Consider the following 12,533-nt stretch of genomic DNA (forward strand, 5'->3'; position numbering starts at 1 on the left):
CCGCCCATATCATCATGTCACCAGGGGTGTTCAATGCTTACCATCATAAAGTGTCACTGTGGTGACAAGACCCCGTGTTTATCGCTTCCTGCTTCTATTTTTTACTATTTTTCCAAGACTATGTATCTTTTTTTTTTTTTACATGAACAGTATAGCAGCATTTTATTTGCTATCACTTCAGAATACACCCCTGTCATGAAACTGTGTTTGGCAGGCAGGATTGCACCCAAAATACAGCTCTCAGAGACAGAACTGAACTCTAAATGAAGCCTTATTCCTGGATTCACAGAAGACATTAAACTAGGAAACAACAGGGAAGCTAAACTGGGAAATACAAACAGACAGTAGACACAGCCAGAGAAATGAGGGAGATCTCGACACTGGATGGAGGGAGACACAGATGATATATACACAAGAGGGAATCAGGGAAGAGACAGGGGAAGCAAAACTGAACATGATGCACACATGACAGGTGCCTGTCAAAGTAAAACAAGTGACAAGAACAGTGAGACTAAGGCACATGTACTCGTGCCTGGTTCTGTTGGAAGTTTCTTCCTGTTAAAAGGGAGTTTTTTCTTCCCACTGTCACCAGAGCTCTTGCTCGTAATGGGTCATATGACTGTTGGAATTTTGTCTGTTTTCTTTGTTTTACTGTATTACGGTCTTTACATTAAGGTATAAACCGCCTTGAGGCAACTGTTGTTTTCATTTGCCGCTGTAATAAATTGGAATTGAATTGAGCCTTGCAGCTGCAGCTCTTTGCAGCAGATTCAGCAATGGAGGGGCTATTTCCTCACCCTTTTTCTGAATGCTCCTGAATCTCTGCCAGAGATGATCTGTGCCAGCAGTGTACACTCACTATATGTTTGGGTACATTATATTTGTCCACCTCTCTTCACCCAAATGTCCAGTATGGCGGCTGAAGATATAATAACAAAGTTGATCACTGATCTGCAACTTTGGGTGTCCATATGCTGGAACGTGGTGTCCGTCATGAAAAAGCTGTGATTAGCACGAAAGTCCAATAACAGAACACCAGTTGGGTTAAGATCAGACATGCCATTCCTCCCAGTCATGCCCTTTTAGGTCTCATTGTTGTTTCCCACATGGGCATTGAAGTCCCCCAGCAGAACAATGGAGCCCCTGGAGGGAGAACTCTCCAGCACTCCACCAAGGGACTCTAAAGTGGGTTTTATGCTGCTACAGATGTGTTTGTCTGTGTACATTTTTCCATCGGGCAGAGGGGTGAGGGGTCACCCACAGGAGACGGTACCGTGCAATTCTCCAAGTTGTTGACTGCACGTTGCTGGAGGACATGATCTATGTGACTGATTTATATAATATAACATATCGAAAATATAACATTTGAAGACAATGTCAGAAAATACTACTAAAATGGATAAGTATTACTATTATTAATATAATTATTTTTAGAGGTGCTCAAAACTAAACTTGCCTTTGGGCTGCAGTGACACTTTATTTTTGTTATTTTTAACACTTGGTTTCACTTCAGCTCTTTATATGTTATAACTTCGCACTCCTCTGCGGCTGGCTCACGAACCAACCACAGCATGAACATGAGAGGCCTACATACCGGCTGTGGCACCTGCCTTTATCTGACAACAGAGCCCACTGCAAAACCAGCAGGCCCTCGAGTTGAGAGTGTGTATGAGAGAGAGAGAGACCTTTGCCTTGTGTTTCAGGGGGGAGACCTGTTCCTGAGCTCCAGCACTCTGGTTTCACACACCTGAAGGTAATTAACTCAACTGTCTATTCTCACCCATCACCAGCTGCTACTTAAGATGGAGGGATTCCTTCACTTGAGTTGTTGGTCTGTGTCTGCAAAGTGTGGCTCCTCAAGTTTTACAGTGTTACTCTTGTGCTTACCTGCTGTGCCCTTTAGTCATCAATCTCTCTTTGTGCAGAAACTGTGGTGTGGAAAATTGGGAAGAAATAGTCATGTGGAGAGAAGGAATCGGTGGTCTTCCATGTTTGACCTGGCCACAGAGCTCACTGCATGAAAGTCATTGTGCTGAATCTTTGTACTCACTTGCTGTAAATAAACCTGTGAACCCTTACTTCAGAGCCCCCCGTTTGAGTCCCCCTTTGACTGCTGGATATGACTGAAACATATATTCACTAACAATTTCACAGCTTCATAACCAGCTGATAGACCTCAATGTCTCTTACTGTTAAGAAAACCTAATGCATGGATCGGTTGAGTCACATGTTTTTTCAGCATCTGTACTAACCAATAATGATATTTGGTACTAATTTACATTTGTATTAAAAATATAATATAATATAATATAATATAATATAATATAATCTTCATGTCAAATTACAAAATAAAATAAATCTCAGCTTCAGTATGTGTTATATAATATGTTATGGGGAAATACGTTATTTCAAATATGATAATTCAAAGCTAATTATTTTTATATCATAATTTACTCTTGGTGACTCTTAAACAAGACAAAAAAATGAGTCTAAAAGTACAAAAGAAAACAAAAACACTCTAACTGATGGCATTAAACATTGAGCGTGGAAGGGGAAGAGATGTGTTGTTTAACCAACACCAGTAAATATGCATTTTACTTTTTAAAATTATTTCTTAGCATATCAACTTGCCTGGACTACCAAAAATGGGACTACTGCATGATGGACTTATGCAGTGTACACTTTAAATGATGTGGATTGTCTCCTGGGTGTTTACTAAGAAACTGAACTGCTTGTATGAACTGGTGATGTTAAAGAAAACTCAGCCATCTGGTCTGCTAAGCAGCCCCTAATGTGTGCAGTGTAAATGAATGGAACTACATTTACAGGACTAATTTAACATGAAAACATAAACATTATCTTAAAGAGTCTAAAACTCCATAGTTCACCTGACTACAGAAACTTTCAAGATATAAGAAGTTTTTAAAAAAGGAATCTGAAACACTCTCGAAGTGGCAATATTTCTTCTTCTCCACCAAAAGATCCATTTTATTTTTATATTTTTCTTTTCCTTTGAAAGAAATCTTGTTGGACCCTGAATGTTTATGACAGAAAACAAAGATAAATAAATATATAAAACATATAAACATGTTTTGGTTAAATCGCTTGGAAGTCACACGGCCTACGTCTTGTAATATTTGATAGTGCTTTTTTGCATTTATAATTATAATGCAGGAAAGTCAGATCAACACTTCATCAGATACAGTCAACTGTGCATGAGAGTAAAACTGACTATTTACTACAACTATGGCATAAACATCAAGAATCACTTTCTAATTCCAACCTAAAATCGGGAAACATTATTTGCTCTTTTTTTCTAAAATACACTGAAATTATATAGGACTTAAAATGTCTTCAAATGTCCTTTTCCTCTAAAATATATAATATAATAAATATATTATATAATATATAATAAAACTTAAAGTTATTGTCTACTAAGGACGTACTTTATGAAAATTATACCCTGATTTCAAAAAGATGACATTGAAATCATATGCGAAATATGGGGAAATTACACCATAAGGTGCAGTCTGTATTATGAAAATGCTTTAACATTGAATTAAAGCTTTGTGTTCTGAAATAATGGCCAAAAAGTTGTCTTTCTGGTGTTCATTGCTAGTTTATTCTCTATATCAAATGCGATACATTTTAAAATCACTAAAGATGATATACATCAGAATATGTATTTACCCTAAAACCTTTAGGAGAACATTAAAAAAATAATTAAAAAAAGGTTTTTAACAATAAACATAAATAAAGAAGTAATTGCAAACCGTAAATGCATTAAAAAAAATTTACAATCTTCTAAAATAGCTTCATGATAAAACACAGAGAATGGATGCAGTCAAGAATGAAAACACAGGAAAATTGCTCAGCAATATAAACACAAACTTTTAAAACATTTAAATATATGTTTCGGTCTCATAATTGTCCTCTTATTGTGGGTCTTTCAGAAGCTTGAGGAAGTGGTTGAAGAAGGTGCTTTTCAGCAAATATGTTTCAGATTGCTCATTAAATACAGTACCTGAATTAAAGAATTAGCATTATTAGATTTACCTGATACAACAGGTCTTTACACAATTATGATAATCTGAAAACATTTTTTCATATCTGAAATTTTTAATACTTGTAGATTTATGCTTCTAAAACTACTTACATAATTTCCTGTTTGAAAAACTTAACAAAATGCTTCTTTTGTAAGGATTTCGTAAGTTGCAATGATTTGAATAGATAACTCAGTGACTTAAAATAAAAGGCCCACACATTGTAAAGAATGATAATATTTACAACATTTTGCAACAAAGCAAACAGGTGCAAACAGATGCGCTATGGGTGCGATGTCAATATGTCCCAATAACTGAAAGTCTCCAGCAAATCAGAGTTTGTCTCAAGTCAGGTTTTAGCTTCTCAAAAATGAGACTCTCCTGTGTCCTGGCTGCTCTTGGATGCCTGAAGATGACAAAGGGGCATAGTTCAATCAGCTGTGAAAACCATCTCAACTGTTCCTTAAGTATAGGGAACAGTTGAGGAACAGTTGTATAAGTATGAAAAAGTATTAAGTATAACATTTTATTTTCTTCTTTAACCAATGGGAAAGAATTGAGTTTCGTTAGGGTTTAAAATTTAAGTAGTTGTTCCATAACAGATCAAATGTTCAAAATGAATCAAAATGAAATGAAATGAATCAAATCAAAATGAATTTTCTATAATAAATGTTTCATTTCACTTTAATATTGCTTAGTGAGAAAGTCAAAAAAGGAAAATAAAATATAAATAGCTGCTTACTTGAGCTTTGCTGGAGTAATTGAACTCTTTGTAGCTCTTCTTCTGAGGCACACAGAATCTGGCCAGGATGTTTTCATATTCTTCTCTCACCTAAATTCAGAAAATCTTTAGTATGGGCATCACTAAAGACAGCAGAACTCGTCCCTTACTTTTGAGACAAATGTGACTAACCTGTTTGGAAAACAGACAGTGCATGATAAAGAGCATAACACCCTGAAGGCTGCCAAAAATGGTGAACAGGTAAGACATGGCTACAGTGCTTTCCTCAAACTGGAAACAACCAAAGATCCACATGATGCCCAAAACGCACAGCTGTGCCACTGCAGTAATGGTGAATGCCCTGCAGGAGGCAACAAAGATGCATACATGTCATGTGCGAGGTACTTTGGTGAGGCAATAGATTACGTTATACTTTCCACACAGCAATTGCATGGGGCGTTTAGCGTGGGCAGCTTGAGTTGTGACTTACTTTATTTTGTGCAGATTATCAAGATCAGGGTTTAAACTTGAGAACTTCTGTGCTAACTTCCACACAGTTATGAGAAAGAAGAAAATGTTTATCTGAAAGACCAAAGAGATGAGGTTTAAACATAACACAAGTCACCATTTTGGATCACATTAAACTCAATAATTATTTAAATACTTACAATGATGATGACACAGACAGGCCCAAAGAAACTCCAAATGATTTCCAGATTTAGCCAACAACTGAAATGCACATCAAGAGTTTAGTAAGTAAATAAGTAATTCAAACTTGAATTAATGATAGAACAATATAATTGGAACTGGGGAAACTTACTATCTCTTAGTGCCATATCCTCCAGAATTAGCTAAGACAGAGATGGTAACGATAACAGCTGGAACACCATAGCCAACTGCCATCATGTGGAGGGTTTTAAAGGTGGTGTTGAAGACGAGGACAACCATCCTGAACAGCTGAATGCCCTCCAGACACATCCAGCAAAACGCTGCCAGGTAGCAGAAATGCAAGATTCCTGCTACCACTGCACAGCCAGCCTAATAGGGAAAGTGAAGGAAAGAGGAGGATCAGGGTAACAGACATGAATAATGTGGATGAATATGAAGAGGGAGAAATGTCTAGAAATTCTTCAATTGTTTATGTGTCTATTATATATCTCTTATTAATATCTCTTATGAATAATTCAGTAGTGTGAGATTATTACACTGTCTTATGTTACATTATACCTCTGATTTAAGCTTATGAAATCATTATATAGTTTTCGGTTGCATTATACTATAGTTAGAAGGTGAAATTATTAGATTGATTAGACTGGTTTGTATTACATTTGACTGCTGATTTACTGTGAATGAATTACACTATCCTATGGTACTTCATACTGTTGATTTATAAAGAGAATACTGTTTGCAGAGAATCGTGGCCTTGCTTTTCTGATTGTAGAAAGAACAAAACATACTGCACAGGAAGCCAAGGTTGTAACTTAGGCTCACTGAGAGAGAAAGAATGTGAATGCTTAGTTTGGAGGAGGGCTGAAGCTATAAGAATGTGAGAAACAGTCAGACACTTTGAGATTTTGCCGGACACCCTCCCGTGCACATCTCCCATTCGGACATTTGTAATGCTCAAAGTGTTGTATGGAATAAAGAGAATTGTATTGATTAAAGAGATTGTTGATTGAGCATTTATACACTGAGTGTTGTTATTCCTTCAGCCCAAAGATCAAAGAGTTGGGGTATTTAACAGTAGCTTTGCTGCAACTTAGTATACAGTTCTCTGTTATATTTGAAGGTGGCGGAAACTTCTGCTAATGCACACATGCTGATGGCAAGTGGAGTTTCTGTTTACCTTGTTCGCTGTCTGAGAGATTCCCGCTAGAAAGACAAGGTTTGCAATGAAGAGGCTGATGCAGAGATGCAGGTGGATGGTGGTTCTTGTGCTTTTAATGGAGCGGATCATTGAGAATGTCAGGATGGAGATGAATAAGAAAATCAGTGAAATGGACAGGCCCACCCAGGTGATCAGCTGCAACTCGAACTTATTCTATTGTGGAAGAGAAAGAATGGTAACATTATTGTATGAAAATGGGTTGAAGTTTAAACTTATTCTGAACTAAAAGCATTATGGTATATATAATTAGTTTTAACCTCCATCTCATAGAGGGCCATCAGTACAGCAAAGCTGCTCAGGTGATTACAGGAACACACAGTATATTCCGGGTTTGACTTCACCACATCGCAGCCACGATCAGACCATGATCCTCCGTTCACCGAGGAATCCCAGAACACACAGATGTGCGTTTGATTTTTCTGTTAAACAGATGTACACCAGAGATACTGACTGTTCTGTTGTTCCTGTTTGTCAACGTAGATTAACACAGTCCCTAAACATTAGTAGTAAGTTCTCCTCTTTACCTGTATCAAGTGGTCCAAAGTCAGTTTGACTGGCGTTTTGAGGTGGCTTGTATTTCTGTTGCTAACAGTGACAGTCACCACTTTGGAGTTTATCTTAAAGCTCTGGTTCTTTTGTGGTTTGATCCCATCAAAGAAGGTATCTGTAGAGTCTTCCAGGTTTGAGTAGCTCATCAAGGACACTGTTGTAAAGCCTGAAACAATAAAAGGAGAAAATAATTGGAGTGTGTCATAACGTGATGAAATTGGCTACAAATTTGATATTTGTTGTCATTACCAGGGTAATAGGCAGGTTCTCCAGCCGCCATTTCCATCTGGATGTCCAACTGAGCATGCTTAGTTGATAAAGTTGTGTTTCTTTTGGATATAACAGGCCCATGATGTACCAGCATTTTCAGCTCTGAAACCAGATAAATGTTGTTGTTTTTTCTTATCTTACACTGCTTGTTCAATAATGCTGAAGAAAATGTAATTAATAATAAACGTACAAGCTCTAGGCAAAAGCTCCTATCATATTTGAACATATCTACCTGAATTGGACATATTTGTTTGTTGGTTTGTTTTTCTTTTAAATTCTGCTGCAAATGCAAATTTTCATTAAACCTGTGTGAGTGGAAGTTGTGTTTCTCCCTGGCATCTTCGTCACGGCTCCAATTAGCCTCAGAACATTCTCCACCGAATCCAGAAAGGTGGAGACTGTTCTTCTGTCTTTGAGAAATTTACTGGACAAGAGCTGATCTATTTCTGACTGAAAACTCTAAAGACAAAGAGAGGAATGAGAGAGGAGACCATGAGAAACAAGAAACAGAGGCAGACTGAGGCAGACTTTCAGGCTACCTCAGTGTAAACGGTCTATGAGACATCTGAGCATCTTGTGACAGTTTGAAAGAGGCAGAGCATTATTTTCCTGCCTGGTTTCAAGAAACTTGATGATTTTTTTTTGCAGTAAGGTTAAAATGTTCTGAATTTAGTAGTACCTTCAATAAGTCCTCTTCAGTCTGGTTTCTCCGATCAGATGGATTCTGACTTTTGTCCCCTGTGAGCTCCTGACAGCTTTTATTGAGCTGCTTCACAATGGGAAGTTTCTAGAAGAGAGATTGGTGGTGGATAAAACAAAAATGTGAGACAACTCTATTCATAATGTGTGCTGAATTTTGATACTTTATAGTATTTGTGATGTGGAGTTACCTCTTCCAGCCCGTTTAGAGCTTTGAAAACATCACAGTTTGATTCTGAAGAAAGAAAGTTTAATGAATAAATTTGCTTACGGATGACCAGAGGTATTCAATAAGTGTTCTGTTTGTTTCTGATGCATTTACTGGGAAGAACCTCAGTTTAATAATGGATGATGGACAGTATTCTCACCAGTGCAGCGTGCCGTTTTGTTGCCATAGTTAGTGAACCCTGCGTTGCAGATGCAGTAATAACTGCCTTGTGTGTTGTTACATAATCCATTCTGACCACAGGGATTTCCTTTTTGACATTCGTTAATATCTAGAGCAGCAGGAAGAAGACATGTAAGAATACCTCTGAAAAAAAATCCTCTGCCATCACCTTAAACTGAAGAGCTCACTCTAAAATGGCAGCACCAATGAGAGCAACATTTTACCTTCACATGTAGCATTTTGATCGTGACGAAAGGTTTTATTCCCAGTAGTAGAAATGAATCCATCATCACAGGTGCACGAGTAATAGGGGATTGCATTCACACATTTGGCGTTAGATCCACATTTGGCTTTGTTTTCCGAACATTCTTGGATATCTTTTAAAAAAGAAGAGACCTTTACATAAGTTATGACTGTATGACATAAACTTTCTCCAAATCAACCACAGAGTTGTTATCACCATAAATTTGAGATGACTTACCTATACATGCACCAACTGTAAAATTCACCTTCCCTGTTTGGTGTCTGAAACCATCTTTACATTGGCAGTAGTAGCTCCCATTTGTGTTTGTGCAGACTGTATTTTCTCCACATGGCTTTTCATCTATACATTCGTCTATGTCTTTGTGAGGACACAGAAATGTGAAAAGATGTATTTGCATAAATATGTGCTTTGATATGAAATTGTTATAGATTTAAAAATAAAAATAGCTTGAAAATCCAAAAACTCAAACTTTTGACAGAAAAGGTTTAAAATTAATTATTTTATTATAAAGTCCACACATTGCTCAACTTGCACATTTTCCATTACTGATTATTTGTCTGATGTTTTGTTTTGTAAAGATTTTCATACCAATGCACTCTTTTTTCTTTGCTGAAAATCCTTTAGGGCAGCCTGCTGATACTGACAGCACCATGATGAGGAAGAAAGACAGAGCTGAAAAACAAGCGAGAACTGTCAGCCTAGTATACTACAGGTCAGTACCTTATTCTGATTGAATTTGAATTTTGTTTATCATATAAATTGCACAAAAATGGTTGTGATAGTAAAAGATCTGGGAAGAAGAAGCAAAGGCCCTCATTCTCTATCCTAATTTCCTCACATTGAATATGATTCTAAATAAACAGCACATTGGTGTCTGGAGAACTGTGCTTCCTATGAGTGAGAAAACATTACATGCCAGAGCACAAAAACAAACCATTATTACATCTGGGAGTTTGCACAGTCCATTTACTTTGAACTCCTAACTGACAGCTGATGGGTGCAGTATAAAGTTGGCTATTTAAAAACACAAAGAAATTTAGTGTAATCTTTGAAACAAATAACTAATTTATTGTTATGGCTCAGAAATATGCTGCATCTTTTTCGTTTTTGGGGTGGGGGTGGAGAATGAAACACCTGTCATTGTGTTTACAGTTTATTTTTTTCCATGAAAGAAAACTGTTGCCAGTTTAAAACGTTTGGTTGCTAGATGCAGCAGCACTTAATCATTTGTTTCCCGACTTAATTTGAAGAAGTTAAAACATTGCTAAATTGTTCAATTGCTTAATATAACTTTCTGTATAGCTGACAGGATGGTGGAGGATGGGGAGAAGAGAAGAAACATTAAGTATAAAGGTCAACTTAATATTAGTTTTCTAACCAGTGAAACCTTTAAGAATCTCTTTTCTAAGCGAGTCTCAAACCCTGACTTAGCGTACGGTTAGTAAAGCTCTCAAAGGAAACCTGCACATGTACAAGGCGGTCATTCAGCCTCTTCACAAAAGGGCAGCAGTGCTGTGCACTGAAACGACAGTCCCTGGTGTCTTTTTAGAAAAACTATCAGCTGTCAGAACTGTGTCATTCAGAAATAAGAAGGAAACACTTTTTAAAAAGAATATTTACCACATGACAGTAATGAAGTGAGAATTAATGTGTAGCATGATGCGCAGTCAGCCAAGAAAGTAATAACTGGGCTTTTATATCATGGAATTTGTTGGGTGAGTTGCCCCCTTTTGCACGAATGTGACATGGTTGTAATGTCTCATGAAAAATTGGAATTATAGTTTAGATGAAATGAGATATTCGACAAAAAATTGAGAAAATCTCTGAGAACTTTTATTCATTTACTATAATTTTGTCAATGACAATATGCTGGCTGACTTTATCTCAAAGAAAAGTGACTAAACAAATGCAACAAAAAGCAAGAGTTTCTATGTCCGAAAAGCAAAAACTGCTGTTTAGACATAGACATTATTTTAGACAGCTTAAGTATTACTAGACAGCAGTTCAATGAAAATGTTGAAAATGTTTTTGTCTAAGTTTCATCCTAAATTCAGATCCTTACAAAAAAAATCTTAAAAGATAATGTTTTCCATTCCATCTCCCACATATGTGACTCACCCAGTATAAGAAGCTTCCATCTGCACGTCATGGTGAAGAAGCAAAAAGAGTCCTTACCCGTTTCAAGAAAGTTTAACCAACCCAGACAAAAACTGCAGAATGATCTACTTTTAGGTTGTCCCAACCTTTTCTCTTCTTCTCAACTCTTTCAAAGGTTCTTTAACTTGTTTCTGTAATTTAAAAAACTGAAAAATAAGAAATATTAATCCACCAGTCAAATGAACTGATATAGAAAAAGTAGCTAACGTTTATGCTGACAGCAGCAAACCAATAACTCAGCGACTGAAGCACTCCCCAACAACACACATCCCTTCACAGACTGAACTATCCCTTTTCTCTTTCTGCCTGTCTGACTACTGGGGTGACATAGTGTGGTGACTGTGAATTTTAGTTGGGAGGAGTTTCTCTCTCTCTCTCTCTCTCTCTCTCTCTCTCTCTCTCTCTCTTTCTCTCTCTCTCTCTCGCTCACTCTAACACACACAGTAATAAGATCAGTCCTCTGACGCAGAAGTTTTTATGGGAGTACAACCAGAAGTTTCTTTTTAGGAACTAACTTTTTGAGGGGTGCGGTGTGGTGACAGATGAAATCCAGCATTTCTGACGACTGCACAGCTGCAGCAATATGCTACTAGATTATGCAACCCTGATAATTTATGTCTCTTTTTGCCATAGCTCACTTGTCACTTGAACTTTCTCCTCTTTTAGACGTAGTGTGGGAACAGACAGAGGGTTAAAAGTTTGGATTGTGAGGCTAGTCATTGTTTTACAGTGTCCTGCCAGCTGATATACCCTCCCATAGGCACACAGTCTGCTGATTATGATGATGATGACATATTCATGGTTTTAGCCTCTGGCTGCTTATGTTTTTTAGACAATGTAACAATGGTAACAGCATTGAGCTGTATTTAGAAAGAATTAAACAAAGAAGGCTTCTACTATTTTGTTTCCTCTACATAGTATATAGTCTGTATGTAATTCCCCAGAGCGGAGGCCTAGTGCACTTTGATTCAATAAAAGGACAGATTAAGCACTACAGTACTGGAAAAAATACACCACATGCTTCTACAAACCAAAAACTTTACATCTTTTAAAGGTTTCCTGTTGCACGGTGTAACAGGAAACAGCCTTTTGAAACTATACTATGACGTGCTTGGCCACACACATACTCATACATTTATGACCTATCAAGATCTGTGAGGGTTGATTTTTGCTCTGAAAATGTGAAGGAATGGAAACATGTTGCAAGAGCAGTGTCATAAAATAAAACAGACTGCTAATTTTTTCAGTGACTTGTTTTGTTTCCAGTTGACATTCATGGTGTAATTTTCAGGCCTGTGCAGGCTGCAGTCTTAATTTCATATCATGATTATTGTAGACAAAGATTCAGTGCCTAAAATATAAAGTGTAAGAGCAACATTTTGTCATGTTTTCATGAGAAACAGATATAGATATCAATGCTGGTATTGTTATTAGATCAGACCAGTGATACTACTTGTATCACTGGTATCGATCTATATGCAAAGTCACAGACAAATACAGAAAAATGCTTTTTTCTTACTCTTTTTTTTGCTTTACATTATTGGAAGTTTTTC

The 12,533-nt window shown here is 37.0% G+C and overlaps 1 protein-coding gene across 1 annotated transcript; it reads right to left on the reverse strand.

The window, feature by feature from the left end:
• Nucleotides 1–3,594: 3,594 nt before the first annotated feature.
• On the reverse strand, nucleotides 3,595–11,303 carry LOC120738685 (adhesion G protein-coupled receptor E1-like). Its single transcript, XM_040040091.1, has 18 exons — nucleotides 10,942–11,303; nucleotides 9,412–9,495; nucleotides 9,040–9,180; nucleotides 8,783–8,935; nucleotides 8,539–8,667; nucleotides 8,362–8,405; nucleotides 8,151–8,258; nucleotides 7,777–7,930; nucleotides 7,451–7,573; nucleotides 7,177–7,367; nucleotides 6,910–7,071; nucleotides 6,611–6,805; nucleotides 5,585–5,802; nucleotides 5,433–5,493; nucleotides 5,255–5,346; nucleotides 4,957–5,125; nucleotides 4,786–4,875; nucleotides 3,595–4,449 (listed from the first exon to the last, which is right to left on the reverse strand). Exons 1-18 carry the CDS (start codon nucleotides 10,970–10,972, stop codon nucleotides 4,408–4,410), a joined length of 2,187 nt encoding a protein of 728 aa, XP_039896025.1. The 5' UTR covers nucleotides 10,973–11,303; the 3' UTR covers nucleotides 3,595–4,407.
• Between the last annotated feature and the right edge of the window lie 1,230 nt (nucleotides 11,304–12,533).

This window comes from Simochromis diagramma, unplaced genomic scaffold (genome assembly GCF_900408965.1).
Source record: "Simochromis diagramma unplaced genomic scaffold, fSimDia1.1 OVJJ01000321.1, whole genome shotgun sequence".
In the NCBI taxonomy this organism is placed as follows: Eukaryota; Metazoa; Chordata; class Actinopteri; order Cichliformes; family Cichlidae; genus Simochromis; species Simochromis diagramma.